We start from the raw sequence: 25,355 nt of genomic DNA, 5'->3' as shown, positions 1-25,355 counted from the left end.
ATGATAATAAAGGCTTGTTGGCTGGCTGACACTATAGCAAGAATACTTCTAGTCCAACCACCTGGGCATCCATCTTAGCTCTGCCATTTACTGAGTATATGACCACATTTAACTTCTTTATAAAATATAAGGGTGGACAAGATAATCTCTTAGGTCCCTTCCAGCTTTAACCTCTTTAATTCTATGATCTGGTATACATGTCTGGTATTTAATTTTCAGGTTTTTAAGGCAATTTATTTTCCTGAAGCTATACCAGGAGCACATCACAATTAGCACAAACTATCTCTGAGAATTGGTACTAAACTGGGTGAATGCAGGCCAACCAAATATCCTACAGCTAGCTACTCCTTTCGACTTGGCTGAAATGGTGGTGCAGGAAGAGAGAGCAGGTGAGCAAGCTTCTCTTCTCCCTAGTTGAATATGATATAAAAAAGACTGCTCTAGTTTGTCTAATTTGATATACTCGGAATCTTTCAAACTCAATATTTACATTTAAGCAAATCATTCAAATCAGGTGAGTCCCAATGTCATGCAAATTGTCTTGTAACTTTACCAGCCAATATATGTGGCTGCTGCTTGCCATAAATAACATTAAGTATTCTTAACATCTATCACAGCAGAAAATAGTAGATGTCCACAAATGCTTGCTGAATTACATTTAAGTAAAGAGTGTTTTACCATTTCCAATTATTCCACCCCATTTCCCCACACGACAATAACATTTTGTCCACTTTGCAGATGGGAGAACTAGGGTGCTAAAGGTTACTTTTTATTGCCTTTAGCAATAAAGTGGATATTAGAGTTTATAGTGCTTCACTTCTGAATACTGATTCATCTGACTAGGCCACATCCCCTCTCTCACCATGCATTAGAAAGGCTCAAGCACCAAGAATATTATATCCTAGTAGATGTGCCATGACAAACTGAAATGATAAATCTACAGAAAAGACTGACAAAGATAATGTTTCTTTAGGGATTTGTATTCTTAGTACAAGAAGGCAGCATACTGCTTGGGACTGACCTGGAGTCTCACAGTGCAGGAAGAGATCCAGGTCTGAGACAAAAGGAGATACTGAAGCATCCCGGAGGGAAGAGAGGGGATAAAAGGAAGAAGAAAAATTCAGGGAATACACAGACACTGAAGAATCCGAAGTTAAGAAAACAGGAACAGAAATGCCAATGAGCTGCTTATGCAAACTGCAGAAGCAGGAAAGGCAGGTTTGCCTCAGGAACATCTTTTTGGAGCTCCACAACATGTGGGCCCATGTCCTGGCAAGCAGCTCCTCCTGGTGGGGAAACTCTGGCTTTTACAGGGACATTGCTAACTCCTAAAAAGGGGACAGTGCAGTTAGCAGTAGTGCTAGGCCCTGATAATTTATGGGGAGTCATGCCACTTTCTGAGGGGCAGAAGGTCCTTAATTATTGAGGAGAGCAACCCTGAAAAATCTCACACCACTGAGGGCCCAGCTAAGGCCACTGGGGTCAGCCCTTTTCTGTTTCCCTTACCTTCTGCAGAGAGGTCTTCTGGAAAGTACTGTGCTGCCTCCAGAGCCGATTCTGCTTCCTCTGTGCTCAGGGCTGGGCAAAAAGAGCAAGACAAAAGGGGTGAGGAAGAATGATGCAGTCATCTCAGCACTCCTGTTCCCAAAGTGACTCTGGTCATTTCCAACACTATCACCTATGAACCTGAGCTGACAAAACAGCTCTTGACAGGCCTACAGTTTCTTCTAGCAGCATAGAAGAGGGAAAGCTGAGCTCCTTCCTCAAGAGGAGGCGGCCATTGTGACTAGTCATGAGACACATCAGAAGAACCAACAACTCCGCTTCTCTCCACAAATGTCCTGGGATAACATCCTCACTGTGCCTATTCCCAGCACCCTGACACATTGTGAGCCTCATCCCTCTGTGTCTTCAGATTTTGTGTCAAGCTCTTCTTACCTATGGCCTCTCACCCTTGGGCATCCTCTCTGGCTGGAGAGGAGAACCAGAGTGAGCCCATGGCCAACTGCTTCTCAAGCCTCCTCCTCAGGTGAATCCTGGAGTACTAATCATGGCTCACATTTCCACCCCTTCCAGAAATTCTTTTACTACTGGCTGCTCTGCTGCTTGTTAGTCCTGAGGAGGGAAGCCATAAACAATGAATTCCCAAAGCAAACAGATTTATCTTCTCTGGTTTCAGTGCTGTTTGGCCAGTAGCAAATCTCCTATTCTGGAATGCCGTAGGATAGAAAAAAGCAAAGCGTTGGAGCCTGCCCTTCAGAATGGACTTTATCATTATATGCACCAAAAGTTGGCTTTGAGGACATAAGTGTTTAAGATTCTAGGTTCAATCATTCCTGAGCAAATTACCTTTAGTAGAAGACTAAGGTGGATGGCAGGGAGAGCAGCAGGTGGACTTTCCTCCCTTTGCTCCATTACCTTGAGCCTTCCTTCTCACACCACCCAACATGACTAAAGCTCTGCAGTGACCATGGTCACTGCCTCCACTCCCATCTTTTACCACAGGCAGTGAGGCTGGTGGGTGGGAAGTGCTGGCCCTCGTCCCCCAGGCCACTTATTCATCTGTCAAATGAGGACAGTGATACTTGAAGCAGACAATGTAAAGCACTCTGACTCTAAAGGCACTATGTGAGGCACATATGTACACAGAGGATATGCCCATATATTTTAATGTGTGGGTTCTATCACTGTTATTGTGTTTTTAAAGAGAATTTAGCTGAATATAATAAAGCTGAAAGTTTTTCCTTGATTTCTAGGCCCATGGCCGTGGTTTTTTAAAAGTGCCTTACTGGAAGTAGGAAGGAAAAGAGGGCCAAAAGTAGACAGGGGATGAGAGAGAACAAAAGCATTTTCTTGGTGAATCCTTTTGGATTTGGGTTAAGATCCCTCCTTTTGTATTGTATATTAATTTGGCTGGTGGTTTTGTTGGTAGACAATCAAGTTTATCATAAACATTTTAAAAAGTGCTTTAGTCTAGCAACTCCTTTAGATTATAAAATGAAGAAGAGCAGGTGCTCAGCATTAGTAGAGAGCATTTTTTAACCAGGAAGGCCCTAAAACAGGTGTAGATAAACAATAAACCAATCAAGAACACTAAGAAGCTGAGGGAAAGTAGGGATAGGGATAGGTACTAGACCTAAGGAAAGAGTGAAACTAAAAACCACTTGCCCAGAGGGGAGGAAAAAGGAGGCAACCATTCCCCAGTCCACTGAGGAAAAAGTTAAGTGTTTCAGTCCTCTCTCTGGGTTTGAGCTGGGCCCTTCCCCTGTCCTGCTATGTGAGCCCCATCTGCTGTTTCCTCTGTATGATGCAGTGTCGTGACTTTTAGGGTTCCTGCTATCTAAGACAGTTGAAGAATTTACCCCAGATTGTTTCTCACAACTGGTCACTTTGTCCTCTTCTCCAGCAGAGAAAGACATGTGATCCATATAAAATCTTACTCCTCCCTAATTTTTTTATTTTTATTTATTTATTTTTTTTTGCTGAGGCAACTGGGGTTAAGTGACTTTGCCTAGGGTCACACAGCTAGGATGTGTTAAGTGTCTGAGGACAGATTTGAACTCAGGTCCTTCTGACTTCAGGGCTGGTGCTCTATCCACTGCACCACCTAGCTGCCCACTCCCCCCTGCTTCCTGAGATGGTCAATGTGGTTTAACTGTGTCACAGTAGATAGTTGTTGAGCATCTAACTCTCTCTGTAATCATTTCTGACTCTTTGTGACCCCATTTGGGGTTTTCTCATTTTACAGATGAGCAAACTGAAGCAGACAGGGTTAAGTGACTTGCCCAATGGCACATAGCCAGTGGGTGCCTGAGGCAGGTCTTCCTGACTTCAGGGCTGCCGCTCTAGCCCACTGTATCACCTAGTTGTCCATCCTCTAAGCAGTCACAGCTAGACCTTGATAATCACATCTCACAATGATTCTATCATGACTTCTTTTAGAAGGTCTGTGGATCAGGTACACTGGTTCCCAGGGGCTAACTTTCTAGGGTTAACTACATGAATCAAAAGGGAAAAGTCAAGATCAAAGGGATTTATTTTCATAACCATATGTTAGACAGCAACGTCCAAGGTCTAAATTTAGGAGGAATCTCACCCACAATTTTAGCCAACGGGTGCCAGTGTTATTGACTGTGCTATGTAGCAATCATTTCTTTCTTGATTATCCCTTTCATTGAAGTCATCATTTCCCTCTTAGAACTTATTTTCACAACTTCATCAGTCTGATCCCACATCCAAATGGAATGGTGAGGCTACAGGGATAAGGAGCTTAACATGGAATGAACATCTCTCCATTACATATGAGGGCTGGGACCATATCTTTCTTCATCTTGAATAGTTCCTAGTACCTCATACATACTAGGTGCATAATGAATATTTGCTGAGTTGAATTCTAGAGTCTTTTGGGCCAGCTTTTCTTCTAACTATGCCCTATAACATATTGCAGATAGGACAAATATAGCCTTGGTTATTCTCTGCTTTGGAAAATAGAGAAACTGCCACACTATTTCTTGATTCTGTGTGGACTGGAAGAAAGGCAGAAGATTATGGATACCATATGTATTGTATCCAAATGGATACTAAAAGTGGAAACTGGTTAAAGCTATTATAATAATCACCAACAGTCACAGTGTTTCAAAATTTACAAAACACTTTATGATCTCATTGAATCTTAACAATTCTATGAAGTAGATGCTATTGAGTTCATTGTATAGATGAAAGACCTAAGGCTTCATGATTGGATCATATAGCTAATACATGTCTGAGGTAAGATTTGAACTCACTTTTTGATTTCAAACCTTAGCTACCAGTATTACCTAGATGCCTATACATAACTAAACTCTTTTGAAAAAGAAATCTGGATTAGAATAGATCCCTTAGATTCAATTTTAGATATAATAAAGGCAGAAATGGTTACACTATCATCCACATGGCAGCTTTTGCAAGAATACCAGAAGTACAACTTTACAGGATAACTGAGCAAGTTCCCTTTATCATAAAGGAACTAGTACATTTCAGGGAACTGAGCTCATACAACCTATATCTATGAGCAATCATTTGAAACTAAAAAAGACTCTAGGAAGATTTCTTACTAATGTTTGAATGGCAATCTGGTATAATGGAAAGATCAAGAGATGTACAGTCAAGAAACTTGGGTTTAAATCCTGGCTCTGATAATTACTGTGATCCTGGAAATATCACAACTTTTTATGCCCCGTTTTTTTTTTCAGCTGTAAAATGGGAATGATGATTCTTATATTCCTGTTTTATGGGAATGATTATGGGGGAATTGCAGTATAAATTTATGTTGGGTAAATGGGAGTTGTTTTGTCATTGCCTGACTTATTCTTAGAGGATAGTTGTCCACATTTTTACCTTGATTAATGCTATAAATACAATATCTCCCAGATAGGCACAAATTGTACTTTGCTTCATCTTCAGAAATAGAAATCCTATATATATGTCTATGACCAGAGATCAATCACATTAAATTATATGACCTTGATGGAGTCTCAGCTGACATACTTTTGTGGAATGTGTGTAATGACAATCACTTCCACTACTCTAGTACTCCTAATACATGCATAATTTATATAGAACTGTATATTTGTTGCCTCCAATTCTTTTTTTTTTTAAATTTAATTTAATTTTATTTTTATTCATTTTTCCAAATTATCCCCTCCCTCCCTCCACTCCCTCCCCCCGATGACAGGTAATCCCATACATTTTACATGTGTTACAATATAACCTAGATACAATATATGTGTGTAAATACCATGCCTCCAATTCTTTACTTTCTATCTCTCAAGTGTTTGCCACCTGCTTTTATTTTCTCTCTGAGGTCATCAATGATTTCATAACTGCCAAACCTAGTTTTTTTTCCTGTCCTCATCCTTCTGGACTACTTTGTACCTTTTAACTCCTGACCACTCAACTTCTACAGCCTAATTATGACTCCACCCCTTTTGCCTTCACAATACAGCTCTCCTGGTTTGCTCTGGTCTGATCACACCTTGGTCTCCTAAAAGTGGGTATTTCCCGAGGCTCTGCCCTACCTACTTTACTGTTTTTTTTTTGCTCTTTGGATGATATCATTAGGTTTCTGGAGTTTAATTATCATTATCTAATAATAATGATACTCTAATAATCATTACCTAATCCTAGCACTTCTGAGCTCCAGTCTCGAATTACTGTCAGTAACCTCTACCTGGATGTCCTACGGACATCTCAAATGCAACACATCCAAAAACAGAGCCTATAATCTTTCCCTTTAAATCCATCTCCCCTCTTAGCCACTACTTCTTTGGCAGATAGCACCACTCTTCCGCTTGCCCAGGATCTCAACCTTGGGGTCTTCCTTGGTGCTCTTCCCTCACAGAGCCAATCAGCTGCCAAATCTTACTGACCCTCCCTCTACAAAATCTCTTGTATCAGTCTCCTCTTTTCCACTTCTAGGCTTTCCTTCAGGCTCTCATTCTATCAAGCCTGTACTGTTGCCACAGGCTCTTAATGAGCTTCCCTGACTCTAGTCTTTCCCCTTTGTCAAGGACAGGGCTGAAGATGCCACGATCCTCCCAAGAAGCTCCAACAACTCCTTAGTGGTGCTAGAATAAAACTCAAACTACATATACAATCACATTTTTAGCATTTATCTTCTAGCTCTAAGCTACCTCTGTAAATGCATGATTTCTCACATAGCCAATTACCTAGACTCCCAGGAAATGTCTGTGGAGCTGTATCGTTAAATGGAGGTATCTATAATTCTGTAAGGCAGGCAATGCCAATATTATCACCCAGTTTTACAGTTCAGGAATCTGAGGCTAACGGAAAAGTGACTTGCTTTTTATTACAAATCCAGGCTTTTTCAGTACTCTGCAACACCTTACAATATTGTGCTATTACAAGTTGTTAAAAGTCACACAGTTGTTAAAATGGACAGGAAGAGATTTAAGACTGGGGTCCCTCCACATTCTACAGCTGGATTGTCACTTTCCTTTTAGATTTATTTGTAAATATCTGTGGGGGCCCCGTCTATTTACTCCCCCCCTAAGAAGAGCTTGAAGCTTGTCTGAACCAGCCAAAGAGATCTCTGGAATTGTAAGTTTTCCCTAAGTTGAAGAGCAGGTCTCCCAGGGAGCTCACTCTCCAGCACGGAGGCAATCTCCTCCAGATGCAATCTATGGTATATACACACAATTCACAGGACCCACCTGTTGTACAAGACAGCACAAAATTCACTTCTCCTTCAAAGCCTGTCTGTCTTACTGCCATTTCAATCTTCACTGCCTCAAAGTCAGAGGGATGCCCTGAGCCCTTCAGGTCCTGAAAGGCTTCAAAAATTTCCAGCTGGGATCTTGCTGCATAAAGCTGAATGAATTCTTATCTAGGAAAAAAGTTGCTCTGTGCCTCCTCTTCTTGTACCAATGTGACACAGAGATCTGAAGGGCCTTTTCTTTACTAAGCAATGCTCTAGACACCTTGCATTTCAAGATCTGAAAATGTTCAGTAGGGCTTCAGACAGCTAGCTACAAGTCACTTAGAAAACACTTAGCAGGGGCTTCCATCTGGGGCTGAAGTGAGTACAGAGTTCTCCTACCTGGAGGAAGATGTAGCTTGTAAAGAACTTTCAGTTTCTCTGTTAGGTCTCCATGATACATTCCACCTATTTAGAAAAGGAAAGTAATTTTATCTGGATTCATTCACAAAGACATCATCACACAGAATTTAGAAAAGCACAACAGGGGGCAGCTATTACTTCAAAGAAGTGTCTAGTGGCAGAATTATTCAGAAAGTAACATGGGACAATATTGCTTTATCCTGTACCAGCTCCTGTTAAGATTTAGCTGGCTTCTATGTCTAAAGCTTTGGGCTTCTTGAGAGACTAATAATTACTTAAGTACAAGGTGGAAGCCTTATTAGCATTATTACCATACTCTCACCAGCCCTGAATTAAGAACCCTGGGGGAATGTGTAGTGAAGAACCCAGTTTCTATTCCTAGTAATTGTTACTAACTCACCAATTCCCTTTTCTGGGCTTTATTTTCAGCCATAAGAGAAATTTGGATAAGATAAGGGTTCTTATCAGCTTTGTGATTTATTATGCAACATTAACAGATTTGGGAAAGCAAATAAGCCCTCAAGACACTTACTCATCCCAGTCACAAACTCTTTAAAGTTGATGAGAGAGTCTTTGTTTTCATCCAGAAGTCTGAACATTCGTCCAGCTAGCACTGGAGTATGAGAGCCACAGGTCCAGGGAGTCAAGCTGACAAAAAGTTCCCTGAATTGGTTTCCATCGATTCTATACTGCTCCAGATAAGGGAGGCTCTGGTCCCGGCGAATGGCTGCCATGCGGTTATTGCCCCAGTAACAGCTCATCAAGTATTTGGCCTACAAGTGGAAGGAGTAATTTGCTGAACTGAAATCTTCATATTGCTTCTAAAGTACAGGTTCTTAAACTTTTTAAAATCATGAATCCTTCTGATACTCTAGTAAAACCTATGAACCCATTCTTAAAATTTTTTAAATATATAAACTAAAATATACAGAATTACAAAGAAAACCAATTATATGGAAATATAGTTATCTATTTATCTAAAAACCCCAAGTTCATAGACCCCATCTAGGGAAAAAAGTATTAAAGCTAATTTCCATTCTTGTTTACCCCTGTATTGTCTTATTACAGTCATTTTTGTCTCGCTATAGGTAAAGAGTTAAAAGAAAGCAGTGTCAATAAGGAGGCAGGAAAGCAGAGCTCAGGAATTATAAAAGTTTATCATGTGTAGCTCATGTATAACTGATGAAAGCTGAAAGTAGAAAGATGTGACACAAGTGGACCCAGGGCATATGATGACCAGAGGAATACCTTATGAAAATCTCTCTTTTAGCAGGAGACCTCTTGGCTGTTCTACTTTAGGAAAGTAGATTTGATGAAGAAAATCAGGAAAATTCACTTTCAGAGTCAACAAAGATGAAATATGCAATGTCCATTCTAGAATCCTACCTTAAACACCATATAAAGCTCTTCTAACTCTTCCATGGAAAAGCCAATATCACTAGATATAGCTCGGACCTTGGGATAAAGAAGAAAATGTATTTATTGAACCTAAAGTAGGCAGAATCAAATGATTCTATGATAGTAAAAATGAAAACGTTTTAGAAAACAGAAAACATTTTCATTCCCAAATGTGAGTATAACGTAAGAAGAATGTGTGTGTGTGTGTAGAAAAGACAAATGTGGATTAATCTTTGATTAGGAAATCTGAGTACAGGGTAGCACCAAATAAAACAAACCTCTGCAATGGATCTGCACATCAAAGTATGGTAAAAAAAAAAAAAAACCAAAAATGACTAGAATTTCAAGAAGGGGAGGTTGGGTCTCCAAAGCTAAGCAATATGGCACCCAACTTTTAAAATGGAATTTCCTAATTCTTCCCATGTTACCTCCAAGAATGAAAAAGTGTAAGGTAATGGAAATAAACTGGAGAGACATGAATGACTAACTACTCATAGAGTAATCCCTCACCATAGTATAGATAATAGGTAGTGTCTTCTCCTGCCCTCAAGTACAAAGAAGGATAACCAGAAGACTACAAGGGTTTGTCACAGATAGGAAATCCTAGACCTACAATATTTCTTTCAGAAGGAAGAGAAACATATATCTGTCCACTCCAACAGAATGGTAGAAAGCAAACTCAAATTTAATGCTTTGTAAAGAGACACAGTAATTTCTGATCTCAGTTCAGCAACTACAGTCATTTGAAAACTCCAATAACTGACCAAACCATAATGCTGAGAATTAATCAGAGCTAAATCATAAGTGGTACTTTCAGTGCTCAGCAGTTCTCTCTACTGAATAGAAAACAATCCAGGAAAATCCTAGAAAGGTAGAAATCCTAAAAACAATACTGGCAAGAGTGTGCTGATTGCCTGATGAAAGCTTCTGGATCAAATTTGAGGTTTCACATACCACACTCCTTTTTGCTGTGTCTTCCAAGGACTGAATGACTTTTAGCCTTTGCTTAAACCGCATTTGTTCAATATCATCTCCTCTTAAACTGCTAAATTTCTAGAAAAGCAAAAAAAGTCAGTTAAATAACTTCAGATAAAGGCATGTCAGCATATGCCAACATTTAAGTCAGTTAATTGGGATGTATGTACAATTTTTTTTTTATTGAAAACAAAGTCACTTTATTATAAATTTTTTGACAATATATATGCATGAGAAATTTTTTTTGTAACATTATCCCTTGTAATCATTTTTCCAAATTATCCCCTCTCTCTCTCTACTCCCTCCCCTAAATGACAGGCAATCCCATGATGAATGTACAATTGTTAAAGAAAGCCAAATCTACTGTGATTCCTGACCTCATAGGATGTTTTCAAGAGTTCAAAAATATCAATCTCAGGAGGAGGCTCATCTCCACTGGTGAGTAGGGCATGTAGATGTGGGATAGGTGGAGAAACACTTTGTTTATTCACTACATTATCCAGGTATCTGTGATTAAAAAGGGGGAAAAAATTCCGCAGTTTAGAAAACAGTAAATAAGAATAAGAAATAAGCAAAAAAAAAAAAAAAAAATGGAAGAAGTTCCTGAGATGCCTGAATTTGGCTATTCTCTTATTTTTCATATATGCTCATATAAATATAAATGTTTTATGTTTAAGTAGAAGACTACTGGGAACCCTTCTCTGGCTTGGAGACATCTTCCTTCTAAATCAGAGAATTCCAATGCTTCATGACACTCTTAGAAATTTAAGATGCAACAAATAGTCTGTAACTCTAGTTTAGCTACATTTGCCTTATGAGGAAATCCCTAAGTCTGATTTTCTTTTTAAACTTTTTGGTTCAAGAAACTCTGGCTCTTTGTCTCTACAATGACAAAAGTAGAGATAAGATACACAACTTGAATAGAGGCCACCTATCTCCACTCAAATTGAAAGCAAAAAACAATACAGAAGTGAATTGCCACTTTAAAACTATAGCAAAACTCAAGATTGGTTGCTGGCAGACAATGATACATATTGCTGAATGCATTTGGAGGAAGTTACACAACTCTGCTGACTGAATCTACTACAAACTTATGCTATTTAATTTTATCAATACTCCTTGCTTCTACTTCTGTTCCTCCCATTCACTTTTTAAGTCACTGCAATCTGGTTTTCAACATCATCTTTCAACTGACCCCACTATCTCCAAAATTACCAAGGATTTCTTAATTGCAAAATAAGATGGAATCTTCTCGAGTCTCATCCCACTTAAGCTCTTTGTGGCATTTGATACTGTTGGCCATCTCCTCCTTCTGAAAAGTATCCCTTTCCTGAGTTGTCATGCTGCTTTTTTGGCTTTTCTTCACTTTGCTGTCACAGAGATGTTCCTAAAGTACAGATCTGACCAGGTCACTTTTGTCTTGTATATAAACTCCAGGATCAAATATATAATCCTCTTGTGGCTTTTAAAGTTCTTCATAACCAGGGGCAGCTAGGTGGCGCAGTGGATAGAGCACCAGCCCTGAATTCAGGAGGACCTGTCTGTCTTTCTCTGTCTCGTCTGTTTCTCTCTCTCTCTCTCTCTCTCTCTCTCTCTCTCTCTCTCTCTCTCTCTCTCTCTCTCTCTCTCTCTCTCTCTCTTTTCAAGCAAGAAGCTCCATCTCTTGTCTATAGTCATTTACTCTGGCTGTCCCCATTTCTGGAATGCTCTCTCTCTGTGTGTCTCTCTCTGTCTCTCTTTCTCTTTCGGATCTGGTCTCAGACACTTAGCACTTCCTAGCTGTGTGATCCTGGGCTAGTCACTTAACCCCAGCCTTAAAAAAAAAAAAAAAAAAAAAGGGAAAAGTTCTTCATAACCTACTTTCTTTCTACATTACTAGCCTCTATATGCTTTCCTCCCCTGCTGCACAGGTTTTCCTGCTGTTCCTCACACATAACATTTCACTCCCGACTCAACATTGGCCATTGCTCATACCTAGAATGCTTTCTTTCCTCACTTCTATTTCCGGCTTCCTTCAAGCCTCAACTCAAATCTCATCTTCTGCAGAACCAGTCCTACTCCTATCTCTCCAACTATTAGCATCTTCCTTCTAAGCTCACCTTCCGTTTATATTATATATATATATATATATATATATATATATATATATATATATATATATATATATATATATATATATCTTGCACATACAATTTTTTTTTGGCATGTTTTCTCTCCCATTTGAGATTCTTGAAGGGAGAGATTATATTTTTGCCCTTCTTTGTATCCCCAGTATATAGCATAGTGAATGGCACATATTAAATGCTTGTTGATTGACCTGTCTGCTTATTTTCAGCTTCCTTTGCTGAGTGAAATTATCATTCACATTCTGTTCTCTAACTGTGGCTGTGGCTTAAGGATCTACCTTGGGACTTCTCTCTCTATATACGCTTTGTCACCCCACCAGTTCTCGGTTTTTTTTTTTTGTTTTTGTTTTTTGCTGAGCCAATTGGGGTTAAGTGAGTAGTCACATACCTAGAAGTGTTAAGTGTCTGAGGTCACATTTGAACTCGGTTCCTTCTGACTTCAGGGCTGGTGCTTTATTTACTGTGCCACCTAGCTGCCCCAGTTCTCATGGATTTAATACCATTTCTATATATTCCAGATGTATATTTTCAACCCTAATTTCATTCCTGAGGCCTATTAGATATTCAATTGGATGTCTCAGAGTCACCTTAAACTCATCATATCTAAAACAAGATGTTATCTTTCCTCTAAATTAATCCCTTTTTCAAATTATCCCATTACTGTCAAGGCTACTACCATTCTTCCATTCACCCAGGGAAACAACCTCATTGTTACCTTCATTCTTCCTTACTCCATATATCTTCTCCCCTCTCTCCCCCTTGCCCCCAAAGCTGCTTCACTTAGGAGCTGGGAAGTAAAACTTGAATAGTATCTAGAAAAGAAGGGTGGCTGGTGCTTCCTAACTCTTCTGTTTTCTACTGATCATCTAATACTTCAGGTTGTCAAGATTTTCCAAAAACTGACACTACCCTACTTTTCTACTCTGATGTCTTACTATTTTCCCCTACACATCACGTGTGCTGTCTAATTACTATTAGTAATTATTCTCTGCCCTCATTTCCCCAACAAACTTACCTTCTTCTCATTGTTCTTACTATTCCACATGCTTGGAATGTCCTCTATATCCCTTTGCAACCGTTAAGTCCCTATCGATCCTTTAAATTTAAACTCTATATTCTCTGGGCAAACTTCCTTGGTTTCCCCAATCAGTAATACTTTCCCCTTTTGATCTTACATAGCATTTTATCTACACTTCCCTTATATATTTGTTATTTATATTGGTGTCTTGACGCTCCACTAGACTGTCAGCATCATGAAAGATGGGATTATGCTTTGCCTAAGTCCTACATCCTTACTACTGACTGGTTTGTGGGCAGTAGCCCAACAGATAATTAATTAGTATTTGCTGAATGAATAACAAGGCTGTGCAAGGCTGCCCTATTCCCCTAAAAGGACCTATTCTTGCCTCATGGTTATAGCAACCCTAAGGTATCAGAAAACAACTTAAAGAATCACAAAATGTTATAGATGAAAAAAAGGTTAGAGATCATCGAGTTCAGCCCTCTTAGTTTTGTCCTGTCATCAAGAAGTTATCACAGTATCATTAGTTAGAAGTATCAGAGAATAAGACATATCAAAACATGGCCATGCCTGAAGCTGTGCCCTCTCAGCATAGCTATGAGAAGGCCAGCAGGCTGCTTAAGAAGGAGGGGATGGGCAAAAGGCAAGAGAACTGTGAATCACCTGCCCAGAACTGTCATGGCTTCACCTTCGTCGCTGCAATTCAACAGCTGTTCCATGTTGGCATCCAGGATGGCCAAGGAGACTTGCAAAATGAGCTTGATCCCCTCATAGAAGAAACAGTCAACAATGACCACAGCACTTTCAAAAGGCATGACACTGAGGAAGAGAGTAAGAAACCAGGAGAGGGAGATGGTGGAAATAACACCTAGGTCCTGCATCTTCTCAGAGAGCTGAGGCAAGAATTCCCTTGTGAGCTCCTCAAAGATGCCTTGGTCCACAAGTGCACCTGGAGGAAAAGAAAAGGAAGCTTATGGTGAGCCAGGGTATCTATCTTCTCTGTGAATCTGGGTTAAGGACATTCTAATCCTGGCACAGATTTTTATAACCAAAATCATTTATAACATGATAATGAAACAAAAGCTCATTAATTTGGTGACCCTTTACTATAATCTCTGATTAATGGTTTCCTTCCTTGCCAATATTCTTTTCTTTCTTGGTATAAACACTCATTTTCTCCTGAAACTCTAAATGAAAAAAATAATACAATTCAGTCCTTAATGGCACCTGGCTTTTGTAGTGGATAGAGCACTGGGCCTGCAGTCAGGAAGTTCAAATCTGGTCTCAAGCACTAGTTGTGTTACCCTAAGCAAGGCACTTAACTTCTATTTATTTCAGTTTCCTCATCTGTAAAATGGGAATAATAAGCATATCTACCATCAAATAAAAAATAAGTATATTTCACATTTTCAAAATGTCCAATGTAAGAATTCAGATTTTAAGCTCAAGAAAACTTAGACCTGAACAATTCCTATTTTTTAAAAATGGAATTTACATCTAACCATTTTCATCAACATGCTAACTATGGGTACTATGAGTAAAAGCGGCACTTTGTTAAATACTATGGAGAGAGAGTCTATCAGTGTCTTTCTTTGATGACTCATTATAGTATAAAGGAACTCATAGATTTTCAAGGGTTAGGCTAGTGGCTATAAGCTTGGACCAGTTTTATTATATGGTAAAGGCTATGAGGATAAGTTTGATGACAAACTGTCCGTTATCCAAGTGGTTCAGTTAGTTTGAAAGAATTCAAGAGATTCTCTTATTTTCACAAAAGACTTTATTGATGTCATGGCTGAAGGATCAAATTCTAAGAGAATGGCAGAGAAAGTTTGGGAAAATTTTATATATTGAAAATCTGAGGTTTTAGTTAGCAGGCTAACAAACCTACATGTGGGAAGCAAGGTACAGATAAGGGAGAAGCTAGGATATCTTTTCATTCAAGTTAAGGAGACAGGATGTCTTTTAGCAAGGTATTGTTATTTAGGGAAGGAGACAGGTAAGTTAAGATGGGATTTTTACAGGAGACAAACAGGGAACAAAAGATTTCATTGCTCCACATTCCTTAGCTAGATATGTAGTTTTGAGTAGTCTCTGGACTTTGGCCCATCACAAGGACTGGCTGAATTAAGTACAGAGAGGCTCATCTCTGTGGTATAAGACAGGTTATAGGGGAATTAAGTTTTTTTTTGTCCACAGAAACTTTTGAAGGCTAAATCCTAGAGGAGAACCCCCATGTTGGTAAAATCATAGCTCTTTAAATGACTACAATATGGATGGAGGTGATGGGAATATGAAACTCTGTTCCGTTTTGATCTGTAAAATTAATACTCTAAAATTGTGAACCCTTTGATCTATAAAGAAGGGAGATTCTCAGGCCCTCCTGGGAAGCATATCTCCCCAGACAAGTTAAGTAGCATCATGAGACTGGGCCTTTTCTAAGGCAAATCACTCCCCTTCTCCCCCACTTTGGTAGCTGGATCCTCATTCAGGAAGCCTTAGAAGTGATTTCCACTCAATTGGAGATTTAGGCCTGGGGACTTTGGCTTTCTTTTCAACCTGAAACCTGAGCCTCAGATTTTTCTATTAAAGGACATTTCTAAAGTCCTGATCCTTACAGAAATCTAGAGTAGGACATAGCTGCCTGCTAGGACATCTGTCTGCGGAGAAGACATTCTCTTCTTAGTACCAGCCTCCATTTCTCTAATAGGACTTTGCCACTTAAGAAATCAGTTTTTCTAGCAAAGCTAACTTCTCATCCAAAAATAAACTTACTTTTTTGCCAATTAATATTTCAGGTTCATGAATTCTTTCTGTGTTGACTAAAAGAGGATTTTCAAAACTTTGACTGCCACTAAACCCCATCAAAATAATGACTATAATAAACCCCTCTGATATCTGTATGAGGCCAAAATAATGACTATAATAAACCCCTCTGATATCTGTATGAGGCTTTGTGGTTTTCAATATTCTTTTTCTTCCAGGATCTTACATGACCCTCACAACGAGCCCATGAGAAAAATAGGGCAGAGATTTCTATCCCCATTTGACAGATAAAAATACTCAGGTGCAAAAAGGTAAATAATTTATTAGTGATTAGAGAGTCAGAAAGTTTCAGAAGTAGGACTAGAATTCAGGTCTTCTAACTCCTTTGGCTCTTGTGCTGACAGCATCTTTTATTTTAAAATACTTGTGTTTAACAAAAAATACTTATGTTTTTCTTATTGTTCAATAACAAGACAGCTTGACTCCCAGAATTCCAGGAATAGCTTTGGGCCAACTCACCTACCACCCTAGTGTTGTAGTAGTCAGGCAGCATCCGCTCACATAGTGCCACCAGCAGCCAGAAAGCCTCTTCCTCATTGCCGTACAGAAGCAGCACCGATGTCACAATGTTCATAGCCTATGAACCATTCCGTCAGGACAAGCACAAGAAGGCACAGAGAACAAGTAGCATTGGAATTGGAAACTGGGAACTCCTATTTCAAGCCATTGGATGGATCAGTCCATCCACAGCAGATAAATCAAGGTCATTCTGCCCTGAGACCTGGCTCAGGATTGAACACAATGGGCATTTTATGTACAGGTAAGTGAATGAGCAACATCTCTTCTCTGTGACTAAAGACAATTTACTTTGGGAAGGAGGCCCTCAGAAATGGGTGAAAGTTATTAATGAGGGACAAGAGCAATCACTGTGATTTGTTTTTCTATTCCTTCTTTGTGTTGGGACATATCCAATCCTGTCTAAATCTTGTCAAGGGGCTGCCTGCTTCCTAAGGACAGGGGCTCTTCCTTGGGCTTTGGCATTAACTTCAGAATTGCTTTGCAGTTTGAAAGGCTGCAGAAGACTTTCTAGTTCTAGCCATCCTTTCTTAAGCACTGTTAAACTGGCGGTGACTAACCTGGCAGTATCCAATTGTTGGGTTTCGGAAAGCATATGCTGTGAGCACTCGGCGAAGGGCAGCAATGCCCATTGCATTCTGGAAGGCTGGATGTTCAGGCATAGAACGGTGCAGATCTCTCTCAATTTCCTCAGCGGCAAGACTTTGTTTGCCCATGGACTTCTCCACCAGCTCAGCATAGTATCCAGGGTGGGTCACCATTTCATTCCAGGCTCCTACAGTGGGAATATATATCATACTGTCTGACATTCTCAGAAGAGCTTCAAGACTAGGGGATTTGATAAAATCCAGAGAGTTTATAGAAAATAAGAGCCTGGAGGTCAATTCCAAGCTGAGGTAAAGTTCTGTTTCCGTCTGTAGTATCTTTATTAGATTCCAGAATTCCAAGAGCTATTAAGATTCAAGTCATAAAGAGCAGAGGGCTATGCAGGTTCACCATATGCAACTGGTAGGTGAAACTATCTTGTCTCTACCAGCACACTCTATTCCCTACTCCAGTGGAGTTACCTTATAGTGAAGAACAGTTCTGACTTCAACAACTCCCCAAAGAGAAGGAAACTCCAGTTGTGTGACAGGGGTGATGTTGGAGTTTACCTGAGAACAGGAGCCAGAGTTCACCACGGAGGCTCTCAGGGATACCCTTTAAGACCAGCTCCCGGGTTTTTGCTGTCCGATACATGCACATGCCACGACCATACTCAAAAAAGTGAATGTTCCAAGATTCTTCTTTCATCTTCTCTTTTGCCTTAGAAAAAAGATTGTTTGGAATTGTGGCCTCCAGAAGAGTTATGTGAACAGATCAAGCCAAAGCAATATACACAGAAAGCCTCTTTCATTGCTAAATAAATCACCCATGAAACACTGACCACCTCTCTCAAAACCGCCAGATCCTTACAGTCAAAAAATATATGCACTTAGCAAGCTGAAAAGAGACATGGACTGCAACTCCTTATGACTTACAGTGAATTAATGAGAAGTATAATAGCCTTAAGGCTCTTTTTGAATAATTTAAGTCAAATGTCTGTCATATTATGTCAATTGAAAAAAAGCTCATTTCCATTTGTTTCCCAGAGATTCTTTCTTCATTTCTCCATCAAGAAGACATGCCAATTCTGTCTAATTTGTAGTCTGACTTGGGGTAGGTACACCAGGCCCCTGAAAGTTTTGGTAGAAAATTGCTAATGGCACAGAAGAGAAAGCACCCATATGTGTGTCTGTGTCCAATGATACTATGAGCCTCTTTCTCTTTTGAAAACCAAACAGTCCTTCAAATTTTAGATCTCTTAATCACAACAGAGAAAATCTTACCCCCTTTGGTCCAAGAACCTCTGTGGATGAGTTTTTTTGAAAAAGTTTGAGTAATCCATGAGAAGCAGTTGGAGCCTCCTCCAAAAAGGTGGTCAGTTGACTGCTGAGTGTAGAAGATGGGCTGGCAGGAAGATCACTTTCCTGAGGAAAAGAAAGAGCAGGTTAAAAAGGTATTTCAAATTATCTGTTAGATTGATTGTATTGGCTAGTCAAAAACTTCATTCTCCAAGGGCCAGACATTGACAGATGATTGTTTACTTTTTAAATCTTATTTTTTTATTTTGAAATCAAGCATCTGAAAAAGGGCATTTCTATATATACAGAATCAAAAGAGAAGTCTCTCTATGCACCTAATCTATTTCATAGTTTGCTATTTTTAAAAAATTACATAATAAATTATGTAATTATTTTCTTATGAAAAATCCTTTTCTTTGAGCTTTACTGATTTTTTTAAATGAAATTTTATTTTATTTTTAGATCCTCATTTTCTCCTCTCTCTTCCCTTCTTTTAAGAAAACAAGAAAAAAACACTTGTTACAGAATATATAATCAAAGCAAATTCCTCTTTTGATTACCCTCAATCCTTACAAATTGTTTCAGTTTATAGACTCCTCTGTTAAAAGGTGAGTAGCATTCACCTTGAGTCTCCTGGTTGGTCATTGTGTTTATCTGAGTATCTAAAATTATCATATAACTTGTTCTCCTGATTCTGTTGACTTCACTCTGTATCCATTCATACAAGTCTGACTAGATTTCTCTGAAACCAACTTTAATAATATTTTTAATAGCCCTCTCTTTTAGGGAATATCACTTATTTACATTCAATTCCTCTTAACTCTCCTCCCCTACTGAAAGAAATAAAGAACATTATAACAAATTAGGGTATTTATGTTTATAGGGACTATATTTCAAAATATAAATCTCTTTCTGAACTATATGTCCATTAACTATTAGGAGATGAATAACTCATCACAAGTCCTGCAGATACAGATTGGTCACTGTTCTGATCAGATTCCTTCTTTGAAAGTTGTTTTTCTTCCCAAAGTTGTCATCTATGCATGAATTATCCTTTTGTTTCTGCTTACTTCACTCTGTATCAATTCATAATAGCCACAATATTCTGAAATTGTTTCTTCTACCACTTCTTATGATATAATCATATTCCATTCCATTCATGTACCATCAATTAGTTCAGCCATTCTCCAAATGCCTATTGTTTACAAGCAATCTAATGTGCTCCCATAGAAGCTAGTTTTTTCTCCCCTCTCGAATTTTCCCTTTTAAGATCACAAAGTTTGTTCTGTGTTCAGCTGTTTCATGATATCAGTCTATCTCTTAACATCTCCTTCTCATCCTCTATTATTTCCTTTTAGTTTCACATTTCTATACCAAATTCTTTGTTTCTGCACTGCGTTTTTAAACTTCTTTAAGCCAATTTCAAAAGGTTTATATGTCTACTCCATATTTGCATATTCTTCTTAAGCATATTCTTTCTTTCTTTCTTTCTTTCTTTTTTTTTTTTTTTAATAGTTTTTATTTACCAGATATATGCATGGGTGATTTTACAGCATTGACAACTACCAAACCTTTTGTTCTAATTTTTCCCCTCCTTCCCCTAAAGTCTCCCGGGTTTTTCTGATTACTTCTACCCCTTTGTGAGGTTCAGAGTTGGATATTTAAATCCCTTTCTCACATCTCAGGATAGCAGTAAGGACTCTAGGCCTATATTATCTTACTGGTTAGAACCTTCTATTAGGTTTAGGCTGGTCTTTTTACCCTCCTCTGAACACACCAAGCAAACTGATTTCTGCCTTTTTTTCCTTTGCTCAGAGTACTTCTACATATAGCAACTGGTTATCCCTATCAGGAGGGGGAGACTGAAAATTCCTATTTACATGGCCACAATTCAACTGATCAGTAGAAAGAGGAAAAGAACTTCATGTGAAGAAAATTTCATGAACAAAAGAGAAATAGTAGTCAGGAGAATAAAGGTCTCTTGATGACCGGCCTTTAATACCTTTAATTCTGAATTTGACCAACATGTGAGGAGAAGAGAATCGTTTTTTTTTTGTTTTTTTTTTTTTTACTAAGGGCCAACAATCTTCTTGAAAAAAAAATGAAGGCCACATGTAGTTTTAAAAGCAACTTAATGATGATATGATTTTTAAGGAGGGAAAAAAGTGAAAAGTTCAACTTACCTTCTTCTCAAATGAAGAACAGTAAAAATAGGAACTTTATTCAGTAACTATAAAAAAAATTTAAATACATATCAAGTTTTCCTTCCATCTCACCTCTCCTCGTGCTGAGTCTGTAACTCCAGCCTTCTCTCTGCTGCTTGCACGTGGCTTCTTAGCTGATGTTTTCTGAAGGAAATCTGAGATTCTTTGGACCAAAAAATCTCGGTCTTTCAAATTGGCAAACAAGAAGGTCATTTTACTTTTGGTGCTAATAGATAATGGGCTCGGCAACACGCTGGAGCTGTCAGCTTTTTCAACCACTGTCACCTGCAAAAGAGAAGGCGTTTGCCCCACGATTTCCCCTTGAGCTACAACAGAAGCCAAACACACCCAAGAACTATTAATGACATATATACATAATTAGCGGTTCCAGAGTCTCTCCTCTTCTCAAAATAAACTGAATTTGGAAGCTATCTTCTGGCATGGAATTCTCCCTGAGAAGTCTATATTGAAGACTGTTTTAGAGGCAACCAAGGTGTGGCCACAGCAATGTTCTCACACTTTAAGAAACTAGATGGATCTTCATGTGGTTGTTATCCCTGCTGGGAATATTCTCCATCCTTATTTCTCTCTCTTAGAATTCCTTTAAGACTAAGGTCAAGTACTAACTTTTACAGGAGGCCTTGTCCTGTTCCCTCAGCTGCTAATTCCTTTCCCTTTAAGCTAACTTTCTAATATTTTTAGTATTTATTTTGGATATCACCAGATCTCACACCAGAACACAAGTTTCTTGAGGTAGGAACTTTTTTTTACCTTTTCTTTTGTATTTCTAGTCCTTAGCATAATGCCTAGCATATAGAAAATGCTTGCAAAAGAACCAAAGGATTCTCATGTCTACCTAGTGCATGTTTTAATCAGAATTTATTTTTCTTCTGCTACAAACTGAAATAAAAATCAAATAATAGTTAAGTCTTCTTGATGGTATTTACAAATAGTGCCTGAAGCAGGTAGGTAGCACAATGGATAGAGTGATAGGCCTGTAGTGAAAAAGACATGAGCTCAAATCTAGCTGCAGATACTAGCTGTGTGACCCTAGCCAAGTCACTTAACTTAGCCCCAGTTTCTTCATTTAAAGGATGATCTGGAGAAGGAAATGGTAAACCACTCCAGTATCTTTGCTGAGAAAACGCCAAAATAGGTCCCAAAAGTTAGAAATGACTGAAATGACTAAACAACAACAAATGTATAGTTACTATAATAGTTTACATTTAAATAGTAACTTGTAGTCAAGACTCTCCAAGTGTTTCCTATACAATTAACTACTTGCAAGTTTTGTTGGCAAGTCTCTACAATGAGAGGTACCATCCCAAATCTTGCTCTGAAACTCTCAGTCATTGTGGTACCCTGAAACAGAGCCCAGGACCCCAGGATTAGTTCATGTGTCTCTTTTTTATGGTCTAACCCCCTCTGAAACACAGAATAGTTGTTCTTGTCCTTCACGATGGGTCCTCCTGAAAATCATGGAATTATCACCCAATGAAAAAGAAAGTCCTTGGTATGATGGAAGCGGCTGAAACTCATGACCTAAGTGTTGCTCCCTGGGGTATATCTCATACAGTATGGCTAACAGCAAACATCATATAGCAATAAAAGACTATCTCCTGCCATTTCCAAAGAAAGATCTTTGTAGGTTCTTCCCATTCCCCGACATGTTTTTTTCCTCCCATTTTCTTATATGCATTTTCTAATGCTATCTAGAAATATAAAGGACAGTTATATCTAACTGTGTTTAATAGATGAGATACAAAGAAATTAAGTAATGGCCCAAAGTAGTTAGTCAAAAAGAGAACTCAAGTCTTCCAATTCCAAAACAGAAGCTCTTCCCATCATTTTGGCTGCCACCATAATGTGACTGCTGACCTTGAATATTAAAATTCAGACTGAAACAATACTTCACCTCTCTCAGTGGTATTATGAGATAACACGCCTCTTCTTCTTTACTGGCAAAGCAAATATAATTGTTGGAGATGAACATCTGGCCAGGGATATGCATCTTATTGAATGGGGTCCACAAAGTACAGTCAGTGTGTCCATCTAGTCGTTCATCCTTTGGTAATCGGAAAGTTGCCCGGTAGCATTCATTTTTGGCTCTGGCATCTAGGTCTCTGAAGGCAGAAGAGAGAAACCAAAGTATATGAGTCAAGTGTTAGCAATGACGTTTCATTCAGTTGAAGTACTATTACCTAGTAAAAGCTATACTGTATCCATCTGTACCGGAGGGCAAGATGAACTGCCATCTGCTTGAATTGAGCACAATTCACATAAATGACAGATGGGCATAAAAATGAGAAGATTGGAATTTAATCTTATTCAAGCTGAAAAAGTAATTTTAAAAATTAACTTTTTTCTTTTTAGGATACCCATTTTACTTGAGAATGAAGGGTGACAGGAAGAACCACCCCAGTCTGAATTAAGATAATTAGCATATTATACCCAGAAAAGGAACACTGGGAAATGAGTGTAAACTGTTTGCATTTTTGTTTTTTGTCCCAGGTTTTGTCAGAAGGTCTTTACCTTCTGAATCCAATTCTTCCTGTGCAACAAGAAATTCGATTTTGCACACATATATTGTATCTAGGATATACTATAACATTTAACATGTATGGGACTGCCTGCCATCTAGGGGAGGGAGTGGAGGGAAGGAAGGGAAAATTAGCAACAGAAGTGAGTGCAAGGGATAATGTTGTAAAAAATTATCCATACATGTGTACTATCAAAAAAAAAGTTATAATTACAAAATTAATTTTTAAAAAGATAATTAGCATATTTCTCTTGTCTTCCTTATAGTGTCTGAATTTTACACATTTATGCTGGCAGATTAATATAAACAGTTCTATGTGCCAAAGATTAACTTTTTTCTGGAATTTAGAAGGTTCAAATTTTGACAAGCTCTAGTATTGTCATCATGTTCCAAACTGTGCAATAGGAGCACCTATTCCTTCAGATCTATAACTCAATGAGGAGAATATGAGAAGATCGCAAAACCTGAGCTTATGTGGAGCTGTGCTTCAAGGATGAGAGATCCTGACTGGTAAATTAGTAAAGGCAAACTCACCTAACCCACCATATCTCTCTGGCCTCAAACCATGCACTACATTCCACCCATCTTGTCTCATGTGCCTGAAAGCCACACATACTGCTCCTTCTTTCTCTCCACCTTTCCACTTCTTGTTCTGTGAATAGTAATTAAATCAATCCTATTACTGCTTCTAGAAAGAGCATGACAACAGACCACTTTATGGCTCTGCTTGTTATCCCGTAATTCCCGAGACTAAAGTTCCCTTCCCTGACCACCATTGTCTAATATGTGTTATATTCCTCTGTAGGATATAAAGTTCTTGAAGGCAAGGACTGTCTCACACTTGTATTTATGTCCCCAGTGCCTAGCACAATATGTAACACACAATGGGTAATCAATAAATGCTTTTCCATTCATTTATTTATCCAGACCATGCACAATTATAAACTGGACTAGAACTATGATTATATCGGTCCTCCAACTCTTCAATTACCTTGCATCATTTATCTGTTTCTCTGAAGGGAAATGAGACATACCTTTTTAAGGCTGAGATGTTTTTAAGAGGCCTGACAGGCTTGGGGAGGGATCTGTCCTCCAGGAAGCCTTCATTGTCCAGCAGCTGTCGCATGGCAATATTGGCCAATTGCTCCATAAGCTTGAAGGTCTCATTGATATTGAGGAACATGGAGAAGTACAGCTCCTTGTCCCTGGTGTTAACTTTGATGCACTCAGGAAACAGCAGGGTGGCATTCTTCTCCAATTCAGTTACATCCACCCACTGGACCACCAGGGTTACTGAGAACCACCAAACAAAGAAACACCAATTCAAACAGCTTTGAGAGACAAAGTAAAAAATTCAATAGAGAAATAAGTGACAATTTGATTTAAGAATAGCTCACATTAAGGAGTCACTGAATATGACAGAAGCCCTGAGAGGGGAAGAATTTAAAATCCCTACTTCCTGATGTGTGGATTCTTTTGGCTAGAGCCTCCAGGATCACAACTACTTACCTTCTTTGCCCAAAAGAAAGGAGTAGAAACAAAGGTGGTTGACAGTAAGATACAACCATCCCTGCCTGGGCACCCGTCCTTTCCAGTAGCTACAGGAATAGTAATTGACCAGCTTTTCCACTTCAGGCATTCCAAATTGTTTCCGCATCTTTAGTTCTGCCTCTTTGAATTTTCCTGGATCCTCATCTCCCTGAGGCTGTAGGTTCTTGTTTTCTTCAGCAATGATACCCTGGAGTGAAGAAAAAAAAGAGTAGAGATGGGAACTCCTAAGTAACATGAATAAGGAAAAGTGCAAAAAGGACTACTTAGGTTTCTAAAACAATAATGGCATTAAAAAAAAGAAAATTTAGTTTAGAATTCATGATTATGAGAGATTAAGTGCAATGATCTGCCTATAGGAAGGATGCTTATTAACCAAATGAAAGAATTAGAGGATGTTAGCAAAACCAAACTAACACTAGTAATACAAGTTAAAGTCAATCCAGAGTTAACAGTTTCGAAGGCTGTTTGGAAGCCCAAAACATACAATTTTTATATATTCCTCCATTGCTCCCTATCTTCCATTTTTAAGAAGGAAAGGCAGAAGGGATAAGCTATTAGAAGGATCTTCTGTTTCTCAATCTTCTTCTATCCCTTAAGGTCTCTCTTCTCTTTCTAAAATCCCCACCTAAGTGATGTCATTAATTTCTATGGCTATTAATTATGTACATGATTCCAAAATCTTTATCTCCAGCCCTCTA

The 25,355-nt window shown here is 38.7% G+C and overlaps 1 protein-coding gene across 6 annotated transcripts in view; it reads right to left on the bottom strand.

Moving 5' to 3' along the window:
- Positions 1-25,355, bottom strand: part of TBC1D9B (TBC1 domain family member 9B) — a 43,521-nt gene that overhangs the window by 7,445 nt on the left and 10,721 nt on the right. For 4 of the 6 annotated variants that reach the window (XM_074292350.1, XM_074292348.1, XM_074292351.1 and 1 more), the window contains 16 exons: positions 24,616-24,844; positions 24,141-24,399; positions 22,483-22,690; positions 20,640-20,852; positions 18,349-18,489; positions 17,635-17,785; positions 17,041-17,255; positions 16,424-16,541; positions 13,802-14,087; positions 10,369-10,498; positions 9,971-10,069; positions 9,005-9,073; positions 8,151-8,391; positions 7,598-7,663; positions 1,507-1,578; positions 1,022-1,072 (listed from right to left, as the gene is read on the bottom strand). In XM_074292350.1, the coding sequence (XP_074148451.1) occupies positions 1,022-1,072; positions 1,507-1,578; positions 7,598-7,663; positions 8,151-8,391; positions 9,005-9,073; positions 9,971-10,069; positions 10,369-10,498; positions 13,802-14,087; positions 16,424-16,541; positions 17,041-17,255; positions 17,635-17,785; positions 18,349-18,489; positions 20,640-20,852; positions 22,483-22,690; positions 24,141-24,399; positions 24,616-24,844 (2,548 nt within the window). The remainder of the gene's footprint in view (positions 1-1,021; positions 1,073-1,506; positions 1,579-7,597; positions 7,664-8,150; positions 8,392-9,004; positions 9,074-9,970; positions 10,070-10,368; positions 10,499-13,801; positions 14,088-16,423; positions 16,542-17,040; positions 17,256-17,634; positions 17,786-18,348; positions 18,490-20,639; positions 20,853-22,482; positions 22,691-24,140; positions 24,400-24,615; positions 24,845-25,355) is intronic. The other 2 variants (XM_074292347.1, XM_074292352.1) reach the window with 1 other exon arrangement.

The sequence above is a fragment of the Sminthopsis crassicaudata genome, chromosome 2 (assembly GCF_048593235.1).
Source record: "Sminthopsis crassicaudata isolate SCR6 chromosome 2, ASM4859323v1, whole genome shotgun sequence".
NCBI classification, from domain to species: domain Eukaryota; kingdom Metazoa; phylum Chordata; class Mammalia; order Dasyuromorphia; family Dasyuridae; genus Sminthopsis; species Sminthopsis crassicaudata.
The sequence above is the reverse complement of the archived record's forward strand: the minus strand, read 5'-3'. Positions and strand labels throughout refer to the sequence as shown.